A 22,973-nucleotide genomic window follows, 5' to 3' on the forward strand; every position below is an offset into this window, starting at 1 on the left:
CGCCATGTCATAACCAAATCAATATTTTTCTTATCATGTTCATCCGTACACATTGGTACTCACAAAAGTGGGTTTTGATTTATATATGCACCAAACGCTGGGGGAAGCTTCATTTTAACACTTCCCCCCAAAGGTTGAGTGTTTATTCACTCAACCGCTGGTGTGGTGCCTAATGGCACCTAGTGGTGACTAGTTGTCAATAAACGCTTTATCAAGTACTTTTCTTGGTTTTAAAATCACCACTAGTTGTCAATAAACGTTTTATCAAATACTTTTCTTGGTTTTAAAGACTAATAAAGTACAAAAAGTTTATTTAATAAAAGAAGTTATACCAAATACATACTACATAATTTCATGATGAATTGTATAAAAATATAGAATGATTAATAATATGAATATATGTATGTATGTATATATGTATAAAATGAAAATGAAAAAAGATCATGGGAAATGGGGATCCCATGGTGGGGACAGAGATAGGATAGCCTTATCCCGGCTGACAAAGACAGGGATAGGGATGGGGAGTGGCTCTTTGTCCTCGCCACCATCTTGTTGCCATTCCTATAAGGGAGTATGGGCTTGAGTTTATATTTCAAATCATTTTTTTAAGATTCGGTCCAAACTAGACGATCAGACCATGAAAATTGGAAATTAGTGCCCTTTCTTGTTCCCCGTTAGACTTGTTCACAGGTTAAGTTGGGCTAGACTTTGCCTCTACATTAACAAAATATGCACATGCCTGAGCCCGAGCCCCCAACCATCGGGCCCAAGTCTTGAGCCCAAGCCCGACCTTCATATAAAGCCCGAATTAGAGATGGATTAAGTACACAAATATGGCCATTATAGTAACCATTAAAATTGACATTAAAAATATAATAAAATGACTATTATACCCTTTCTCAAACAAAAAAATAGCGGATAATTTTATTTAAAAAAAGTTTCACACTACATTCATTCTTATATATATATTTATACATTTTAGTTTTTTGTTGTATTTTATTTTATTTTGTTACATTGTGTTATTTTTTTTTTAAATCACATAGTGGTGTGAGCCTTTGAGGGATTATAAATGTTTAAACATGCGTACGAATATACAATGATAACACGAGTATAACGGAATACTAATAGCAAGGGCAAAGTACTTGAATGTGAACGTTCATGGTGGCGGTGGGTAATCGTGTCGCAAATTGAAAATTTGGGGGGTTTAGTGTTACCATCCAAAACAACATGGTGGTAGACTATAATTTACCCTGAAGTATAAATTTCCTTCCACGTTGATATTCAATGAAAAAACCCGAAGTTCCTTGGAGACGGAAGTGGAAGAAAATGACGGTGGTAATGGCGAGCTTCGTCAGCACCTCTGCTCCTACATTACTCCATCGCTCTCGTTGTCTATATCTTCCTCGCAGCTCCACTTGGACAAACCCGTTCAAGGTATCCAATACATCTTTCTCCCCGCTCTCTTTTCCCTGTTCATTTATTTACCTATCTGCCTCTCTCGTTTTGATTTCCTTTGTTTAATTGAACCCTTGAAGATTGGTTGGGTGCAGAGGGCGACGATGCTGCCCGTGAAATGCTGCTCCGGGTTGAGAGAAAATACAGAAACGGAAGCAGAGACATCCAAGCCTCCACCTCGGAATATTTCTACATACAATTGGTGTGCAGGGCTCGGAGCCTTAGGTTTTCTGGAAACTGGATACTTGACTTATATGAAGCTCACCAATTCTGATATCTCCTGTCCTCTTAGTGGAGGCACTTGCACTGACGTTCTTAACAGTGATTACGCCGTTGTTTCTGGTTTGCTCTAATCCTTTTCTTTTAATTATATATTTTGCTTTTCTGTTGATTTGGATGTCTGATAACTATAGCCAGGAAGTAAATTAACATCAAGAAGCACGAATCATGATTTTTCCATGCCATGATCTTTTTTTCCCCGTATTATCCCAATTACAAAGAAAACAGATGCAGACCAAGACCATAAAACATGTGCCAATTACTTTTCGGAGCACTTGGACTATTACTTTGTTTTTTAGATTGTTGGAGAATCATTAGACTATGGGTTTTATTTTTTTACAAATTTGATATGAACGAGCTGAGTATTTAGCAATATCTGGTCTTCACATTGTCTATTTCTTCCAGAGGTATATGATACTACAATTGCTTAATGTCAGCTTGTAATCTCTTGAGTTGAACATGAATTTGTTCTTTGATTAGATGGTTTCATTTGACCAGTCTCAGTAGACACTATAACAAAGGCATTTTGGTCATGCATGGTGGGAATTCACATTTTTTTCCTGCATAGTCGGGTGGCTGTTATTCTACGGGTCTGAAATTGGCCTAGTCATTTGGTTGGTGTGACATTTATGAGGTGTTTGATTGTCAAATGGTGGCCGTATAACTGTAAGAATCTTCAAATGGCAATTGGTTCCTTTGACACTTAATTAGAGAATCCAAGGCTCTGGTATCTAGGTTGAACAGTTAGTTCAGATAGGTGCCTATATTTGCCAATAAGCTAAAGATTCTCCAGCTGGGGATGGAGTTGTATTTTTTTTTTTTTGAAAAAAGGTAAGGTAATTTATTAAGACAAACAGAAATTACAGAGGAGCTCCAAAACCGGAGCTAGAATACAGAGAACCAAGCCCAAAACTAGATTACAGCTCAAACAAACTTCTAGACCTCAGCTGCGCACTAAGAGCCCTGGATTGGAACCCTTTCACAGCTGAAGTCCAAGACACTAATTTCCCCACACTACAAGATACAAGACTGTCTACTTCTTTAGATTTGTTTTGAAAACTCTTCTGTTTCTCTTTGCCTAGATGGTGCTGATCACTGCTGCAGGAATAGCCAACCACACACTTTTTGCCAACTTGGAGAGGCCTTGAAGTTCCCAGTTTCTTAAGAGATCCATCACTTTACTTGGCATGACCCAGGAAAGTCCCACAGAAGAAAGAAAATGATCCCACAAGGCTGTTGAGACATGACAATGTATAAGCTGCTGTCTTCTTCATTTTGGCCACAAAGCACACAACCCAAATTTTGAATTTGCATTCCCCTTCTAACCAGATTCAGCTTAGTGAGTGTAGAGAACACTGATGTGGGCCCCACAGCTGTGGTTCCCACTGTGCTCGTAGGACAATATGTGTAATTATTTGTTTCAGTTATGGTAGTGTCAGTTGGTGGTCAGTTTGTTATTTCAGTTATTTATTTGCTTTATTTGTCATGTAAGTACTAAGGGCAGATCTGTCATTTTCCCTATGTACTGAACATAACCTATAAATACCAAGAGAGTGGTGGCAACAGATAATTCTGAATCTGTCCCTTCTTTCAACCTTTGTTTTCTTCAGTTCTTCTCCTCTCTTTTCTTCTTTTTTCCTAATCTGAAATCTATTAGGGTTCAAGGCTGATTGTAGTCTTGATCGTCTACTTGGTATCAAAGCCTATCTATCTAGGGTTTCTCATGTGAGTCTAGTCCAGCTGACCACATGAGAACCATCTAGAGCTGGAAGTTTATGAAAAATTATACGTTGGCTGATTCTTGGAGGTTACCAGAAGAGGTTCACAGCTGTTGAAGACTTGCCACGGCTTGCAGAGTGTTGGTAATTAGGAAGAATCAGAGAAGGAGCAACAACCTTGGAAAGTAGCGAACAACATCTCTGGGTAAGTCTTATTTATTTTCTAGAGACTGCTATCAGTCAAGATAGGTTGGATCTATCTAGAAGGAGCGGCCAAACTGTTTTAGGGTTTTCTCACTACTCTAGGGTTTGATATTAACCTTGCGGCAAACCTTTCTGTTGGGCCGAACTCTTATTATCCTCTTGGAAAGTGCTTGTTTTAGGGTTTTCTCCTAGAGGTGATCAGTTTTAGGGTTTCACATTGACCCTATGACAAAACCTAACTGCACGAACTGTTTGGAAAGTGCAGCTGAGCACTTATTTCAGACCTACGATTGAAACCCTAATTCTGTTCCAGCATCTCAGATTGCTCTCTAAGCTGGTTTTAGACCTATTTTTTGGTTTTGAGCTCTTTTAGGGGGTGAAAACTTGTACGGACTGCTTGGTACTGTGATTGTCGATTGGTTTCAGATCAGATTTATACTAGTTTCATGCATATACTGTGGTTGCCGATTGGTTTCAGATCAGACCTGCACTAGTTTCGTGCATATACCGTGATTACAGATTGGTTTTAGATCAGCTCTGCATTGATTCCATACTGATTTCTGATTGCGATCGACTGTCCAAGTGCTGTTTTCTATTGTAGTGACCCTAACAGTTCATACCTACTGATTCTTGACCAAAGATGGAGTTTAAAAATCAGGGAGAAGGTAGTTTTGGGAACAACAATTATGGTAGTATATCTGAAACTGGGTTTCAGATTACAACTGTGAGATTTGATGGGTCAAACTACTTGGAATGGGCCCAATCAGCCACGATGGCTATTGGGGGAAGGGGAAAACTGGGATACCTCTTGGGAGATGTGAAAGAACCTTCCAAGGAGGACACGATGTACACCAAGTGGGTTCAAGAGAACTACTTGGTTATGGCATGGCTGTGTAATTCTATGCAGCCACATATCAGCCGAAAGCCACATATCAGCCGAAATTACTTGTGGGCCAAGACAGCCAAGGAGATATGGGATGTTATGAAAGAAACCTATTCCCAACCCCTTAATGTTGCCAGAGCCTATGAACTGAAGTGTGAAGTGAATAGTCTTAAACAAGGAGACAAACCAGTTTCTGTCTACTTCTCTACCTTGAAATTCCTGTGGCATGAGATTGATCACCTAGAGACTCTTGAGTGGGAGAGTCACAGAGATGCACAGACTCACAGAAAGCAAGTCGAGACAAATAGGGTGTTTGAATTTCTGGCTGGCCTAAATTCAGAATATGATAGTGTGCGGCAACAGATACTAACCAGAGATAGTGTGACCCTCTCTCAAGCATACTCCCTGGTGCATAGTGAAGAGACTAGACAGAAAGTCATGATGCAACATCAGCCTCTTTTCCCAGCCCTGACAGCTGTTAAACCTAAGTCAGGGGGTGATTCAGAAAGGGACAAGAAGAAGGAAGATAAACGGGACTTGGTATGTGAACATTGCAAGAAATCCAAGCACACAAAATATACTTGTTGGAAGCAGCCTCTTTCCCCAGCCCTGACAGCTGTTAAACCTAAGTCAGGGGGTGATTCAGAAAGGGACAAGAAGAAGGAAGATAAACGGGACCTGGTACGTGAACATTGCAAGAAATCCAAGCACACAAAATATACTTGTTGGAAGCTGCATCCTCATTTGGTCCCATCAAAACTGAGAAATAAGAAGGGTAATGCTCATGTGGCTGTGAATATTGATTCAGCATCCTTGTCAGGCACAAAAGGCACACCCCTAGAGACCTTAGCTGCAGTTCGGGCTGCCCTAATACAGTTGGAAAAGGAAGTTGGGAGTTCAGCTTAGCCATCTCAGTCACCAACGGCCCCTGCCACATCTGCCTTTGCACATTCAGGTACTCGAGCCTCAGCTTACCATGCTTAAGCTCTAGGTAGCACTAAACACTGTTGGGTAATAGATTCAGGTGCATCCGACCATATGACTAGCTTGCCATCATTGTTCACTACTTATCACTTGTCCTCCGGTAGAGATAGAGTATCCATTGCTGATGGCTTTCTTGTTTCCATTTCTAGCAAGGGTGACATCAAGTTATCGGATACTATCTCTTTACCTTCGGTCTTGCATGTTCCTAAGCTTGATATAACCTGCTTTCAATCAGTAGTATTACCAAACATATGAACTGTTCAGTAACCTTTTTCCCTGACCGATGTGTTTTTCAGGACTTGGAGACGAGGAAGGTGATTGGGATTGGCCGTGAGACGAATGAGATCGATCTGCTCGGAGAGAGTTCTCGTTGGGAAGAGCCAGTGGATAAGAAGTCCTTTGTTTCTCAGTTTGTGAGTCCGGTTATGCTTTGGCATAACCGATTAGGTCATTTATCTTACTGGTCCTATTTCACTTCCATTGCCAATGTCCCTATTCCAAGAACAGTGCAAGAAGCCTTATCAGTTCCAGAGTGGAAAGATGCAATGCAAGTTGAAATGGATGCCCTGTTGAAAAATAATACTTGGGCGCTAGTGGACCTACCCAAAGGAAAGAAATCGGTTGGATGTAGATGGGTATTTACTGTGAAGCATAATGCTGATGGCTCCATTGAAAGGTACAAATCCCGGTTGGTTGCAAAGGGGTTCACCTAGACTTCTGGTATAGACTACTTGGAGACCTTTGCCCCAGTAGCCAAGATGACCACCATCTGAGTTCTGTTATCCCTTGCAACAAGTCATTCTTGGCCCCTGTTTCAGATGGATGTTAAAAATTCTTTTCTGAATGGAGACTTACAGGAAGAGGTCTAAATGCAGTTGCCTCCTGGATTCTATGATACAAAGACAAGTAAGAAGGTTTGCCGACTGAACAAGGCATTGTATGGTTTGAAGTAGTCACCTAGAGCCTGGTTTGATAGATTCAGATTAGCCCTTGGAAAATTCAGTTATGTATAGGCCCAGTCAGATCATACATTGTTCATTAAGAGGGTGGACTCCTCTTTGACCCTGCTTGCTGTGTATGTGGATGATATTGTAGTGACAAGAAATAATAGTAGTGAGATTGAGTCCCTCAAACAGCTCATTCATCAAGAGTTTGAGGTGAAAGATCTTGGTACATTACGGTACTTTTTGGGTATTGAGGTTGCTAGATCTAAACAAGGGATCTTTATCTCTCAGAGAAAATATGTTCTAGATCTGTTGGCGGAAACTAGAAAGTTAGGTGTTAAGCCTGCTGATACACCATTGAACAGAATCACAAGATTAGTGCAGAGGGCGGGGAGTCTCTTGAAGACAAAGTTATGTTCCAATGGTTGGTTGGAAAGCTCCTATATCTCTGCCTCACTCGCCCAGATATCAGTTATGCAGTTAGTATTGTCAGCCAATACATGCATTCCCCTAGAACTACTCATCTTCTTGCGGTAGAGAGAATATTAGCATACTTGAAGAGATGCCCGGGTAGAGGTATACTGTTCAAGAACAATAATCACATGAAGGTGGAGGTCTATACAGATGCTGATTGGGTTGGGAGTGATGACGACATGAGGTCTACCTCTGGATATTGTGCTCTTGTGGGAGGTAATCTTGTCTCTTGGAGTAAGAAGCAGAGTGTTGTTTCCCGCTCTAGTGCTGAAGCTAAGTACAGGTCAATGGATAATAGAGTGGCTGAAATCCTATGGCTGAGATCATTACTTGAAGAGTTGGGTGTTGATTATGAGAAGCCCTTGATGCTGTATTGTGATAATCAGGCGGCTATTAATATAGCCCACAATCTGGTGCAGCATGATAGAACTAAACACATTGAAGTTGATCGACATTTTGTGCGAGAGAGGGTCTCATCACAAGAAGTGTCTCCCGTATATCACATCCAACATGCAGGCGCAGATATCCTCACCAAGGCAGTACCAAGGAAGAAGTTAGAGGCAGACCTATCATTCCCAACTTGAGGGGGAGTGTAGAGAACACTGATGTGGGCCCCACAACTATGGTTCCCACTGTGCTCGTAGGACATATGTGTAATTATTTGTTTCAGTTATGGTAGTGTCAGTTGGTGGTTAGTTTGTTATTTCAGTTATTTATTTGCTTTATTTGTCATGTAAGTACTAAGGGCAGATCTGTCCTTTTCCCTATGTACTGAACATAATAACCTATAAATACTAAGAGAGTGGCGGCGGCAAATAATTCTAAATCTGTCCCTTCTTTCAACCTTTGTTTTCTTCAGTTCTTCTCCTCTCTTTTCTTCCTTTCTCTTCTTTTCTTCTACTTTTCCTAATCTGAAATCTATTAGGGTTTAAGGCTAATTGTAGTCTTGATCGTCTACTATGAGGTTTCCGTCCAAGGCCACAGCCCAAAGTAGTGCATTTATTTTATGAGGGGGAATCTGGCTCCAAACTTTTTCAGCCGGGAAATTCTCATTATTCCCCTCTGACAATTTTTTGGCAAAGGACTTCACTGAGAATAAACCATCAGCCGACCACTTCCACACCCAGGAGTCTTCTTCCTGCACTTTTAACATCTGATTTGAGAGCAGAGCAAACAGATCCATCACTTGATCCACTTCCCAATCTTGAAAAGCCCTTCTGAAAACAGGATTCTAGGAAACCATATTTTCTCTCAGCTCATAACAATCAACAATTAATGCCTCTTGATTCTCTGCAATCTGGAACAACTGTGGGAATAGTTCCTCTAAAGATCTGGTATTACACCAATTATCTTTGTAAAATTTCAGGTGATGACTAGACCCCAGTTTAAAGGAAAGTCCACTATTTAGCATAGGAAAGGATTCCATAATTTTCTTCTACAGAGAACATCCTAGAGATGGGAGATTAGAAATGGTTAGCCAGTCCCCACTGTTGGTTTCATATTTAGCTGCTAAAATTTTCCTCCACCAGCTGTCTCTTTCCATACCGAATCTCCATACCCATTTCCCCAACAGGGCCATGTTAAAAGTTTTCAACTTCTTCACCCCCAATCCTCCTTTTTCTTTTGGAGTGCACACCTGATCCCAATACTAAGTGATTTTTCTTCTTCTCCTCCCAGCCTTTCCATAGAAAATCCCTCTGGAGCTTTTTTAACCTTTGAGCCACTTTTGTTGGGATTGGAAATAAAGAAAGAAAATAGGAAGGTAAGTTGAATAGGGAGCTCTTGAGAAGGGTAATTCTGCCCCCCAAAGACAAGTATTTAGCTTTCCAAGAGGCTAATTTTCTTTCCAACCTCTCCACCACCAGGTCCCAAACTATGGAGGAAGTGCACTTAGCCCCCAATAGGAGGCCTAGATACATAGTGGGCAAAAATCCAGTCTGACAGACAAGAACTTCTGCTAGAGCCTCCCTCCCAACTGGTATTATTTTACTCGTTGACCAATTTACTCTCAATCTTGACACAATTTCAAACCAGCTCAACACCCCTTGTAAGACCCGCAATTGTTCTACATCAGCATCAATAAAATAAAGAGTGTCATCCACAAATTGAAGCATTTGCACCTTTTCTCCTCCCGAATTTGCCTCAAATCCTTTCCACAACCCCTCTTCCCCAACTCAGTTCACTAACAAAGATAAAATCTCCATAACATAAATGAAGAGCAGTGGGGACAGGGGGTCTCCTTGTCTTAGGCCTTTGGAACTTTTGAAGAAATCAGCTGGCTCTCCATTCACAAGAATTGCAAATTTAGGGGAAGGAACACACACTTTAATCCAATTCCTCCATTTCTGGCCAAAGTTCATCATTTCCAAGACAAAATCCAAACATTTCCAGTTGACATTATCATAAGCCTTCTCAAGGTCCAACTTACAAATCAGCCCCAGATTACCTTCCCTTTTCCTTGAGTCTTGATGTAACCGTTTCTGGTTACATATCATTTTTTCGTGATGTGTCAATTTTTTGGCTGAGTACCTCGTTATCTCGTCTGCTCCCAAGTGGCCTGTGACTCAGAGGCTGAAGTGGAGCTCCTTGGTGGCGAACTGCCTAGTTGTCAAGAGGCTGCACTTAGTTGGCATAAGGTGCCAGGTGTCACAATGTCATTGGAGGGCCAAATCCACCTTCATCATTTGCCCTCCACTCCTGAGCTGAAAGTAACTCGGTGAAGGGAGTAGATCTGCTTGGAAGCGAGCTGCTCGTAAGGTGCTGAGGTCTCTTCCAGTTCGGTACTATAGCCCTTAGGCTCTGGGAGTGACTTGTGGTCCATTCCTGGACTTTGCCCATGCCGAAGAGGCGATTGGGTCTTATGCAGTATTGTGGCCCTTAGGCTTTGGGAGCGACTTATAGTCCACTCCTGAACTTTGCCCATGCCGAAGAGGCAACTAGGTCTTGACCAGTATTGACCAGGTGCCGAGCTGCCTGTGAGGTGTCGGGCTGCCTGTGAGGTGCTAGGCTGACCAGGTGCCGAGCTGTCTGTGAGGTGACGGGCTGCTCGTGAGGTGTTGACGAGCTGCCTATGAGGTGCTGGGCTGACCAGGTGCCGAGTTGCCTGTGAGGTGTCGGGCTGCCTGTGAGGTGCTGACGAGTTGCCCAGGTGCCGAGATGCCTGTGAGGCGTCGGGGTCTCTACCAGTTCAGTACTGTAGCACTTAGGCTCTGGGGGCAACTTATAGTCCACTTTTGTTGATTTTTCCCATGCCGACGAGGCGGCTGGGTCTTGTGCAGTACTGGCCCTTAGGCCTTGGGAGCGACTTATGGTCCACTCCTGGACTTCGCCCATGCCAAAGACTCGAATGGGTCTTAAGCAGTAGTGTTGCCCATGCTGTAGAGGCTACTGGGTCTTAAGCAGCAGTGTTGCCCATGCCGTAGAGGCGACTGGGTCTTAAGCAGTAGTGTTGCCCATGCCGTAGAGGCGATTGGGTCTTAAGCAACAGTGTGGCCCTTAGGCTTTGGGGAGCGACTCGTAGTCCACTCCTGGACTTTGCCCATGCCGTAGAGGCGACTGGATCTTAAGCAGCAGTGTGGCCCTTAGGCTTCGGGGAGCGACTCGTAGTCCACTCCTGGACTTTGCCCATGTCGTAGAGGCGACTGGATCTTAAGCAGCAGTGTGGCCCTTAGGCTTCGGGGAGTGACTCGTAGTCCACTCCTGAACTTTGCTCATGCCGAAGAGGCGAATGGGTCTTAAGCAGTAGTACAATCCTTAGGCTTTGGGAGCGACTCATAGTCCACTCCAGAACTTTGCCCATGCCGAAGAGGTGAATGGGTCTTAAGCAGTAGTACAGCCCTTAGGCTTTGGGAGCGACTCATAGTCCACTCCGGAACTTTGCCCCATGCCGTAGAGGCGACTGGGTCTTAAGCAGCAGTGTTGCCCATGCCGTAGTGGCGACAAGGTCTTAAGCAGCAGTGTGGCCCTAAGGCTTTGGGGAGCGACTCGTAGTCCACTCCTGAACTTTGCCCATGCCAAAGAGGCGAATGGGTCTTAAGCAGTAGTACAACCCTTAGGCTTTGGAAGCGACTCATAGTCCACTCCGAAACTTTGCCCATGCCGTAGAGGCGAATGGATCTTATGCAGGTGCCGAGGTCAATTGTTAGCTTTGCCTTTGGTCTTTTGGGGGTGAGGAAGTCTTTTATCAGTTCGTTAGTTCGCGCTTGAGCCATGCTGCCAGGTCGGCGCCCGCGCTAGTCCGCATCAGGTCGGCGCATGTGCCAGGCTGCCAGGTTGCTAGGCCGCGCGTAGGCCGCGCCAGGTCGCGCTAGGCCGCACGTAGGTTGCCAGGCCGCACCAGGCTGTCGGGCCCTAGGCCCAGCACAGACCAATTGAAAGCAAAGTTGGTAGAGCTGCTTAGTCTGTTAGCTCCCTGCATAGTCTTTGAGTTCATAAAAAATGGAAACTATAAAGCGAGAGCTTCAGTTTCTAAAAAGGTGAGGACTTAGCTTTCTAGGAGAAGAGGATTTAGCTTTTTGTAAGATAAGAACTTAGCTTTTGTAGGATGAGAACTTGGCTTTTTGTAGCATGTTCCCACAGACGGCGCCAATTGATGTGACGTTTTTGGTCACGTATCATTTTTTCGTGATGTGTCAATTTTTTGGCTGAGTACCTCGTTATCTTGTCTGCTCCCAAGTGGCTTGTGACTCAGAGGCTGAAGTGGAGCTCCCTGGTGGCGAATTGCCTAGTTGTCAAGAGGCTGCACTTAGTTGGCATAAGGTGCTAGGTGTCACAATGTCATTGGAGCTCCCTGGTGGCAAACTGCCTGGTGGCGAGCTGCCTGGTGGCGAACTGCCTTGATGAGTTTTGTTGCTCTTTTAGAGGCCTGCAAGGAACCAAATGTCAGAGGACCCGAGGTGGCTAACCCGGTGAGGTCACTCCGATGCCTAAGTTAGCACTTGGTGAAGAGCTGAGAATGATATTAGAGAATGAAAGAGCTAGAGAGCAAAGGTTACCCCTCCTTTCTTGCATATCTTTGCCCCTGGGGGGTGAGGTCTTTATATATTGGAGTCCTCGTGGGTTAGGTAGAGCAGTTCCTGGATTCCCACTATGATGGGACCTGCTTTCGTGTTAGGTGGGGATAAAGCCACCAACTGGTAAGGTTGCCCATTTCCGCCTGACTCAGGGAGTGGGTGAGCTAATATAGCCGTTACAAGTCACAATCCCGTAAAATGCGGGGTACGGTGGTGAGCTGCTTGGGGTTGTCAGGTTGGCGCCTGTGTCAGGCCGCCAGGTTGGTGCCTGGGCCAGGCTGCCAGGTCGCGCTTGGGCCAGGCCGCCAGCTCGTGCCAGGGCCAGGTCGCGCCAGGGCCAAGCTGCTAGCTCGTGCCAGGGCCAGGCTGCCAGCTCGTGCCAGGGCCAGGTCACGCCAGGGCCAGGCTGCTAGCTCGTGCCAGGTCCGGGTCACGTCAGGGCCAGGCTGCCAGCCCGTGCCAGGGCCACGCCTGTGCCAGGCTACGCCTAGTGGGACACCATCAACTTAGCAAAGGCAAGTTGCTGCCAAAGTGGTCCCGGGTGTCACCTAGTTGTTCTGAGGTGCCAGGCTACATGAGGGTGAGCTGCCTGTGGCGAGCTGCCTGTAGCGAGCTGCCTAGTTGTCAAGAGGCTGCACTTAGTTGGCATAAGGTGCTAGGTGTCACAATGTCATTGGAGGGCCAAATCCGCCCTCATCAAGTCTGTTAGCTCATTTGCCACCAAGATGCTATCTAGCATTTGTCTGTCCGGAACAAATGCAAATTGATTCTTAGCAATCACTACATTAAGAACTTTTTTAAATCTTTCTGCAAGAACCTTTGCCAATATTTTGTAGAAGCTGTTCAGCAAACTAATAGGTCTAAAGTCTTTAATGTTTGTTGCACCAGGACCCAGATGTGGGTTATAAATTACTCCTTGCGGTTCCGGTTTTCATGTTACTAGTCAGATTTCTGTGCTTCTTGTTCTTTGAGGAGAGTTGGTATCAACTAAACTCAGCAAAGCATTGACTTAATTATTTGGAATTGGCTTTATGGTGTCAATGCAGTTCGAAATAGAGAAACTGAACAGTTTTGTGGTGTGTCCAAGTGAAGTGACCACACCAAGAGAAAGATATTTATATTAATGAAGAGTAAAAGGACAAATCTGTCCCCAGTATACAAGATGTATAATACACAGTGATAAAATAGATAAATATGTACAGCAAGGAGTAAATTTACAAAATTAACCCTCACTGTCCCTGTATCTACATATGGTTCTTGCCTCTCCATTACACTCCTTGCAGTTCTATATTTTATGTTACTAGTCAGTTTTCGGCTGTTTGTACTTCTCTCTCTTGATCTGTGTTTGTTGTTCTTTGAGGAGTCTAGGTATCAAATAAACTCGGGGAAGTGTTCAACTTGATGATTTAGTGTCAGCTATATGAATCTAGCTCTAGCCTCTCCATTGCACTCTAACAAGGACCATAACTTTTGTCAAATTGTAACTCCTTAGATTGTTTCTTATTACTTCAGTCAATATTTCTTTTAGTTTTGGCCTTCCCTTGGCTCTTTTAGAGACTTCTACTTGCACCAAGTATCTCTTTATCACTTGTGCAGTTGTTAATTACAAGTATATATGCTATGGTCCCAAGTTTGGATGAAGGTTATTTCAGGTTGGCAGTTAGTATAAAAATCTTTAGCCAAACCATATGAAGGAAGTTACTGTCCTTTGGGCTATATTTATGAGGTTTGTGACGTGCAACTCACTTCTCAAGGATAAAATAGTATAGAGTTAGCCCATTTCTTGGAAGCATCTGAATGGATGATTACTTATCAACTAAAGGGTAAACCACATTCATTTTGTCTGTACCAGGTAGGCTGGTTTTGGCACAAGTTTTTGACTCCCAAATTGACTCCATGACTTCATCGAGTTGACTTCATCACAAGACACAGGGAGCCAAGTCACGGTAGTGACTCCAAATGAACATGGCTCCTCCAAGTGATTGATTGCAATGACTTTGACTCCAGTCTCAGTTACTTGACTTTTCCAACTCCAGGCTGAGTTTCATGATTATATCATGATTTCGATGTCATTACTTTTAAGATGCACGCTTTTCTATACAAACTTTAGATGAATTAATAATCATTCATATATTATGCAGACCTATTTTATGTTAGTATTATTGGATTATAATTATATGTGTTTGGATAAAAATTTGTTGCCAATACAAAATATAATTACATTATTATAATTTAAAAGAAATTACTGTTGTAACATGACTCCCCAAGTTGACTCCAAGATTCCTGAGTTGGCTCTATCACTGGCTTTGTGTAGCTGAGTCAAGAGCCTGCTGCTCGCCACACTGTGCGTAAAAGGCTACATAACCTATCACAAGTGAACACAGTGTTTCCATACACATGAGTGTGGGTCCCATGTGTATGGAACACTGGCGTCTTCACTCATGAAGTCATGATTGGTTACATAGTTTTTACACACAATGTGGTGAGTAGCAGATCCTGAGTGAAGCAAGAGAGCCACACCTTTAGGGAATATTCTTTTTCGATAAATGGTGAGAATTTCATTAAAGAAGGAAAAAGAAAATATTCTTGCACAATATTTGTAACTAGGTCATCATTTTACATGACCTCTGGATCTTTTCTAGTATATCTATTTCCTCCTCTCTCTCTATTGTGGATATTTTCACTAGCCATAAACTTTATTGCTTGAGTTCTTAGCCAGTTATGTTACAGGGTCACCTTTTCTAACAAGAGAATCATATATGAACTATATTGAGGGTGAATTGTTTGAAAGAGGATCTCACCGATATTTATTTTGCATTTGCCAGGTGTTCCTCTTCCATTATTTGGTATGGTTGCATATGGTTTGGTTGCAGCACTTGGTCTACATCTGGCTGGAAAGAAATTTCTTTTTGGACTCGGTGAAACTAATGGCCGCTTGATTTTACTTGGGACCACCACTTCAATGGCAGCAGCTAGTTCTTATTTTTTGTATCTTTTAAGCACAAAGTTTGCAGGAGCATCATGCTTATACTGTTTAGTATCAGCTTTGCTGTCTTTTAGCTTATTTTTTATTGTTTTAAAGGTGTGGTTTGGGTAATTTGTTTTCGTAGTAACTACTCATTTCTTTGATTTAGTTTTCAATAAGTAATCAATTGCTGGTTTTGTGTATGGCATAGGAATTTGGGTTGCAAGAGATACAAAAAACGGCGGGTCTGCAGTTATTAATAGTTAGCATAGTGGTTGCTTCTTTAAATGTTTCGTATAACACTTCTAAACCTGTTTCTACGAGGTGAGTTACTTGATTGTGATGCAGATTAGAATTTCTGACATTCTTTTAATTCTTTTAGTGTTATGCTTTGAATGACGTCATTATTTCATGACAAAACTAAAGGTTTTCTTTCTTGCTTCTGCAAATGGTACTTGCACATTCCATTTAATTGTATGAGCTACTATTGTGCAACTGTAACAAAGACATAGGATGACTTGTGCTCCTACTTGAAAGAAAAAGCAAATGTTATATAGTAGTCTCATTGTTAATATTCTATTTATTCTATACGTAGGTAAAAGATCTTTGGCCTTGCTTGATTCATATTATTTGTAGTAAGCACTATAAAAAAATAATATATTATTTGCTGTAAACTGTGGAACTATTGAATGCAGCTTCCCTTCACTATGGAATTCTTGAATGAAACTTTTATATAATTCTTTTGTTTCCTATAGAATACCATGGCTTATCTGGAACTTTGCCAATGCATATATTTGCAATAAGCCCTTAGGATTGTATAGGCAGTTTCTGGCCATTTTTTGTGCTATTTCTGTCTCCTTCAAAGTTAACTGTTACAGTGAATAATTGTACAAGTATGTCTCCATGCAGAAACCTATTGGAGAAACCTATTTTTTATTTCATGGCAGATTTCCCCCCAAGATTTCATACCCACCACCACTTATGGCGTTAATAGTGAGTGGACAATTAAAAAATTGCATACTTGTTGCTAATAAAAAAAAACATATTTTTTTTTTTTTTGGATAAGTGACATTTCTAGGCCATGGAAGGCAATGCACCAAACATGGTTCTAAGTATTCGATAATCTCAATGTGCAAAGTTTGCCTATTGAGAGATTGTATTGATCAAAACTCTTTTTCTAATAATCTTTTTTTTTTTTGTATTATCTTTTGACAGGGTCTTATCACATCGCCCTCTAACATATAAAAAGGCTGAAATCTCGTAACTCCCCTAAAATAGCGTACTGGTGACCCTGAGATACAATATGGGGCATATTGTATCAATACTTTGAACCTTGGTATGGTGCCAAATAACACTTAAAATCCAGACATCAAAATGACCTCTTTTTTTTGATAGATAAAGACAAAATGGTCTCTTATGATCGGTCAACTAATCTCAACCATTCATACTATGATTTTATCTAATCTAGCTTATCTGAATGTACCAATCAACCCAATGATCTTGGCCTTCAAAGTGGTCTTCTAAGATCAGTGGATGAAGACCAAGATTTCATCTAATCTAATCCATTCAAGTAATGCAAGAAAATTTGTACAAAAATCTAGGCCACATAAAGTGATGCATCAAATAAAATCTAAGATCTGGAGCATTAAACTGGCCTCCTATGATCATGACTAGAATATCTTTCTTAATAATGTTAAAAAAGGTAGAATAGTCCTATAAACAAAAAAAAGGCATTTTAGGGTTTTAGACATATCTAACAAAGGCACGGGATCTTCTTAGATGGAATGATAACATAGTATTATGTGATTATTGGGTAATATCTTGGGGAAGAATCTGCCAAAAAATAAAATATAGGGGAAGTTCTAGGTCCTTGAACTTTACCTCTCCAAAAAATCTTCAAGTATCATGCAGGCTGGTTACTTTATCTAATGCATTCTAGAATTCAGAAGATTGAGATTAGGTTGTGACTGTATGTTGAAGAATGGCCTGTTTCACGCTAGTTTGTGACTGGACAAAGGTGTTGAACATGAATTGCTCTTGAAGTTGAAATTTTCTGTCCTTATGTTGCTTTGAGTTGGAAAAATACAACATTGGCTAAAGGTGTGGTCAGGCTTGGTTGAGGCTTTGAGCATTATGAAGCAACCGTAGCTTTGTTATATATGTTATATTTCTATATTATAGATTCATATGTGAGAGTACAAGTAGTTAATGTTTTGATTTACTGGTGTCTCTTCGGAGACATCCGATAAAATTGGAACGATACAGAGAAGATTAGCATGGCCCCTGCCCTGCGAATGGATGACACACACAAATTGAGAAATGGTCCAAATTTTTATTGATCAAAAAAAGTTTTGATTTACTGGTTCTGTGATCTTTTTTTCTTCTTCTACCTAAAGTGATATTATAATCCAAGCCAATATATTCAGCCTAAAATAAGTTGCATTGTAAAAATACTTGGCTTGACCGCTTGATCACCTCATGTCAGACCAAGTTGCATGTTGGCTTTTTCATTCTACATATTAGGATAAAATCACACCAGGCATGAGCTTGCCGGCCAAGTTGAAGTTGATTCTTTAATTGAGAGACTTCACTTTGGTTATTACACAGCAAGTCATTATATTCATTGTGAGAAAAAATTGTAAAGTTGCAATACTTATTTCTGTTATGAATGAATTATTTGTTCTCATCGTATTTCTTATTTCTCTTTTAACAGCTTTGCTGAAATTGAGCTGCAACCGTTTACAATTGAGATAACAACAGAATCAAGTCCTCTGTCTCTTGCTCTTGCAAAGCATCTAAACTCCATAGGAGCTAAAATGTATGGAGCTTTCTGGTGTTCTCATTGTCTAGAACAGAAACAGGTACATTCTCTTCTTTATATCCCACAATATCCCACTCCAATACTGAACAGCTGTAGATAGATGCTAATGCTTTAGAATAGCTTCTGGATGCAGCTAAACTGTTCCACAGAATTCCAAAGTCTTTCTGATATAAAGCTTGGCTTGCTTAGGCTAAAAGGGTACACCTTAACAGAAAGAGGCAATACAGGCACCAAATCAATCATAATTTGAAATGTCTCCTAGTGTCATTCAAAAACATTTTCATTGATAAATGTGGTTGTTCAGTGTTTTTCATGACTTGCTTCAAATCAAGGCTGATCATTAACCAGGATAGGAAAGGGCCATTGTTTGGTGCAGTGATAAAAACTTGGGCTGAAATGTAGGGTTCAAGTTTGAGAATGGCCACTTTGTGCAAGAAAATGCAAAAGGTTAGGTTCATAATCAGTGCACCTCTTTTAGGACCTCAAATAGCCAGGGCCAACATTGGTAATGGCCTATTTAAATAGCCAGAACCAACATTGGTAATGCCCCTTTTTTTCCCTTGTCATTAGCCAGGCTGGGCTGGGCCAGGTTTCATTGGGACTACAAGGGCCATAACTCAGTTGGAGACTGGCCCAAACCATGCCTGGACCTGAAACCTGGTCTCAGCCCAGCCTTTTCCTGGTGGGGTGGGCCACTGGACCTCCTTCCATGATGAGTTCAATCTCTTTTGTTGTTTATGTTTAAAATTTGTCACGAAGGTTTATAGCATTTTCCTGCAGTTCAAGGGGTTTACTAGTTTGGACCTTCTTGGGTCTTCAAAGCTGTAAATAAGAAACACATGTTATATAAAATACAATATATAACTAAGGATGAAAATGTAAATGGAAAACAAATATGAGTAACTAAGATCCTTAAACATTAAATAGGAGGTATAATATGTTCAGCATATATAATATATAACACTATGTGTTTTGGGAATAATAACATCCCCACTGTGACAATGTCAGTGGGGTTAGCATCACTCCTAAATTTACTTGGAAAAAGACTATCCCTACTTGAGACGTTATAGAAACTTAACGAATGTGGGTTTTAGTAATTTAATCTTAGTTCCTTTTTCATTCTTTTTCCTGTTTTCTCTGAGCCACTGACAAATCACACTGAAATGATATTTCTTCCTTCCTATCTCTCAAAATCAGTGACTGACGGATGGGGTATAATGCTGAATCACATATAAGTTACAGATGTCGGGAAGGGCTTGTAATAAGAGACATTGATCTAATTTATTAAAAAAAAAGAGACATTGATCTAACAAGAAAACTGACCATAAAGTCCAATTTTAACCAGAACAGTATCTGCTAGAGAAAAAATGATATCTCAGTTAGCATAGCAAAGAGAGATTAATTTCTTTCTTCATTACTCTTTCCTTTGTTTTCTAAGATTTTGATTACAGCATTCCATTATCGGATTTTGATAGTTGATGCTAGCCTGTGAGAACAATGGCCAGATGTTGCAATTCTGCTCATTTACAAATGCTAGTTCTGCTTGATGCAGCTGGACAGTTAATTGAACTCAGAAAGAGTGCTTTTGTGGAAGAAGAGAAGAAAACAACATGACGATACATGGCTACAAACTAGACTTAGAAGAACCCATCAGATTTGCAAGACACCCATTAAATCTTTACTGAAGTTTCTTTTATGGTGTTGCCCTAAATGAAATGAGATTTTAGAACATCTATAAAAGGTTTACTCTTCTTATTTCACTATGAAAAACAATTTAGATATTGAGAGAACCCAGAGATTGAGAGATCAAAAGGAAATGAAAGGCTGACAATACAGATTTTGAATAGCTGTTGAAATGAAATTAACATGTACATCATTTACACTTGGAATTGCCAGAGAAGGTGACCAGAAGCAGGGGGGGGGGGTGTTGAGGTGATGTACATGCTAATTTCATTTCAAGTGTAAGAGAAATCCACACAAGTTAACTTTTTCAATACCCAGTCCAAGAGGAATTTTCTTCTATTCAGTTTTTGGCTCATCTGCTTTGGACCCTTTGTGCTGTCAATACAGATGTTTGGGCGTGAAGCAGCAAAGCTCTTGGACTATGTCGAATGCTTCCCAGATGGATATAGGACAGGAACCAAAATAGCCAAGGCATGTTCGGATGCTGGAATTGATGGCTTCCCGACTTGGGTGATAAATGGTCAGGTAAGAAAGCTCTTTTTTCTTGGACTGGTTATAATCACCATTCTTGTACTTGGTGTTCTGTTGTTATCAGTCCAAATTACAGATTTGAATACAACCCCAGAAGAGATTTTTGTTATAGTGGGCCCTTTCTTGTTTACCCTGGGGTTTGCTTCATAAATGTATGGTGGTTATGGTTGCACTCTTAAAACCAATCAAGGTGGGAGCATTAAAAGCACATGTACTGCTATTGTGTTTTGGAACCACCTATTTCTTGAGAACGCAAGCACAACTTAGGTGTGGATGAAAGATGCCTTGGGTTTTAAGTTTTCCATACTGCTTTACCTCCAAGTGCAAAATCTATACATGCATCATATATCCAACGCCGACTGGCCCACTATAAAATTGTGGGAAAATTTTAACTAATGAGGTTGGATGATCAGAAGCTTTTTGATCTATAACCGCACATTAAATTCTAAAATTACTAACATATTGCCTGAGGAAAGGGAATTCCCTAAATTGATCAAGTGAATCAGTTGATTTTATATCTAGTAGATTTGATTCAAATTTTATTATGACAATTATGATTAGCAACAAGTAGATCAGGTTACTTCATTAGTTAATAGCAAAAGTATTCTAATATAGAATATCCATCTTTGGTTCTTGTGCAAACTGCTAAATTAAATCACATTAAGAGAGGGTGGCAAGGAACAGGAATTTATGATTGAGGAGAAACAATTGTTTTTAGAGGAATTTACAATCATAGGTGATAGGACATTAGCAATATTCTGAAAATTGTAAATTGTGAATCATAGTGTAAATTGTGATGTTATTTTTGTTTTTAGAAAATTGTCGAAAAATAAGTGTATACTAATTACCTACATATAAAATGATTTCCACCATTTTTAATCTATACCCACCATATATATGTACTTAATATAACTAAGATTTACCACTTGTACATAAGAAACATAAGATTATATGACGGAGTTTGACTTGAAAGTTATTCATGTATAATGGTTCTTAACCTACTTAAGGTTTCTAAATAGGTCTTAAGGTTCAGTTTGAGAAGAGTACAAATACAAATATGTACAATGCAAAATACAAGGTTTAAAAATATGGTAAACAAGGTTTTGCACTATACATATTTGTATTTGTACTATTCCCGAACTGACTCTAAGGCTCAGTTTAGAAGGAGTACAAATACAAATATGTACAGTGCAAATACATACAAAATAATACAAAATACAAGGTTTTGCACTCTAGATATTTGTATTTGTACTCCTTCCAAACTGAGCCTAAATAACATTATAAATCTTATTGTAGCAAGGGTTTTAAAATAACGGCCTTTTGAAAAGAACTAAAAGAGACAGAAGAACGACAAAGGGAGCTAGGTTTCGATCACATTGATTGGAATAGTGTGAATTGTATAAATCATAAGATTAATGGGTCAAATTGTAATATTCAAATGATAAATATAATGTCTTTTTAAAGAAGATTTAAAAGTAAGATTGAAAGTGTAGTGAAAAATGATTTTAGGGTCCATAATCTAGCTATGGTTATGGCACTTTGATAGAGCAGAATGGTAGAACAGGGTTCATTCGAGTATTCAGAACTCAGAAGTAAAATTCTGAACTGAAACTGTGGGAACTCATAATTCAAATTGTGAACCATCTCATAAGTGCTAAGACTTTGACAATAGTGGAACCCATCAAGAAACATGTCATACTTGAGGCTGTTTGTTTCCCCTTAACTCTATCTCTTAAGAAGAATCTTACAACTTTAAGAGGAAAATGGATGTTCGTTTCCTCTTATCTCTTAAGGCCCCACCTTGTCTTTTGTGGCACTGTGCAACGTGACATTGCTTATTTCTGTTGCTTTAAGTAAATCTAGTAAATGAGTTTGTGACTTTTATATGCAACTCTTAATTTTCTTCTACTTGTAGACAAGATGGACCCATGGAAAGATAAGCCTGACCTTGTCTCCAAGTGTTTTTTCATTGGTCCTCAGTCCTCTATATGCCTGTTGGTTGAGGCATATAAGAATGGCATTAACTCGTAAAGTATAAAATGGGATAATTAATTGCTCATTCTTCACGTAGCACTCTCTACAATCATCTACCTTGTTTGGGTGTTTAGAGCCTAGAATACACAAAATTTATGCACTAAATCAGAAAAGTAGTTGAGTTCATTATTAAATGGTGCTTCAGTTTCAAGCATTGACCGTGTATTTATTGCAGGTTTTGAGTGGAGAGCAAGATTTTCAAGAGCTTGCACGAGCCTCTGGATTTATTCCTGAAGATTTTGATCCTGCCACGTAAGATCCCGCATTGCTGTTGTATTAAACTGAATGTACAGGCGTACAGCTACAGCTAGTGCAGCTTATTAAGGCATTGTGTTGTATTTGTTCTCTGTTTTTAAGTAGGTCAAAAAATTTGGGATGGTTTTTTGGAGACCAGATTGGTTGGAGAGAGAGTTATGTACACTGGGCTGGGCTACCTATCACGACTGAACACACCGGTGTTCCATACTCGTAAGGTGTGGGTCTCATGTGGGCCCATCTGTACTGGACACTCATGTTCACTGTGCATGATTTGGTCTCCAACTCATTTGGTTCCGTTTTTTAAAGCAGTAGCACACCCCCTCCCTCAATTTATACGGAATAAAAAGAAAAAATGAAAGTAAAGTGAAGAATAGCTCCTTTCTATAAATCCATTTTCCAAATGTTTTCTCATTCAATATGTTCTCAAGGAAACAAGGTTATAAGCATGTTCCTTGAACATAATCAAAGTGGTATGGTTTAAATATCGGTTGCATTTAAATATCATATTAAATTCAGTCTGGATCCGCTACAAACAGGATGTGCAAGGGGCGACCGCCGACCGGATCTGCTACCCATTCAGCTTCCAACATGATCTATGGTCAAATATGTTTCGCACTTTATGATGTTATTGATGGGGTTATTACTTTGGATGTGCCGTGTGAAGCTATAGATCATGTTGGAACTTGGAAGCTGTGTATAGCACATCCAGACTAGACTCATGCAAGGGG

General features: G+C 40.5%; 2 protein-coding genes and 1 non-coding gene across 5 annotated transcripts; all 3 read left to right on the forward strand.

The window, feature by feature from the left end:
• The first annotated feature begins 1,269 nt into the window (after positions 1 to 1,269).
• LTO1 (NAD(P)H dehydrogenase (quinone)s) lies at positions 1,270 to 22,527 on the forward strand. 3 transcript variants are annotated; one of them, XM_010268629.3, is made up of 7 exons: positions 1,270 to 1,434; positions 1,536 to 1,797; positions 14,779 to 15,035; positions 15,130 to 15,242; positions 17,632 to 17,779; positions 19,810 to 19,947; positions 22,163 to 22,527. In XM_010268629.3, exons 1-7 carry the CDS (start codon positions 1,285 to 1,287, stop codon positions 22,241 to 22,243), a joined length of 1,149 nt encoding a protein of 382 aa, XP_010266931.1. In that variant the 5' UTR covers positions 1,270 to 1,284; the 3' UTR covers positions 22,244 to 22,527. The 3 variants fall into 3 exon arrangements, with proteins under 3 accessions (XP_010266931.1, XP_010266932.1, XP_088746399.1); XM_010268630.2 differs by having other exon boundaries at positions 1,274 to 1,434; positions 1,551 to 1,797; XM_088890273.1 differs by lacking the exons at positions 19,810 to 19,947; positions 22,163 to 22,527 and adding an exon at positions 19,292 to 19,425 and having other exon boundaries at positions 1,275 to 1,434.
• On the forward strand, positions 4,163 to 5,951 carry LOC148791112 (uncharacterized). The gene is made up of 2 exons (XM_088890274.1): positions 4,163 to 5,494; positions 5,820 to 5,951. Exon 1 carries the CDS (start codon positions 4,297 to 4,299, stop codon positions 5,443 to 5,445), a length of 1,149 nt encoding a protein of 382 aa, XP_088746400.1. The 5' UTR covers positions 4,163 to 4,296; the 3' UTR covers positions 5,446 to 5,494; positions 5,820 to 5,951.
• LOC148791113 (U6 spliceosomal RNA) lies at positions 17,145 to 17,252 on the forward strand. Its single transcript, XR_016078008.1, has one exon. It is a non-coding gene; the product is annotated as a U6 spliceosomal RNA (small nuclear RNA).
• Positions 22,528 to 22,973: the final 446 nt, after the last annotated feature.

This window comes from Nelumbo nucifera, chromosome 6 (genome assembly GCF_055504915.1).
Source record: "Nelumbo nucifera cultivar China Antique chromosome 6, China Antique-T2T, whole genome shotgun sequence".
NCBI classification, from domain to species: Eukaryota; Viridiplantae; Streptophyta; class Magnoliopsida; order Proteales; family Nelumbonaceae; genus Nelumbo; species Nelumbo nucifera.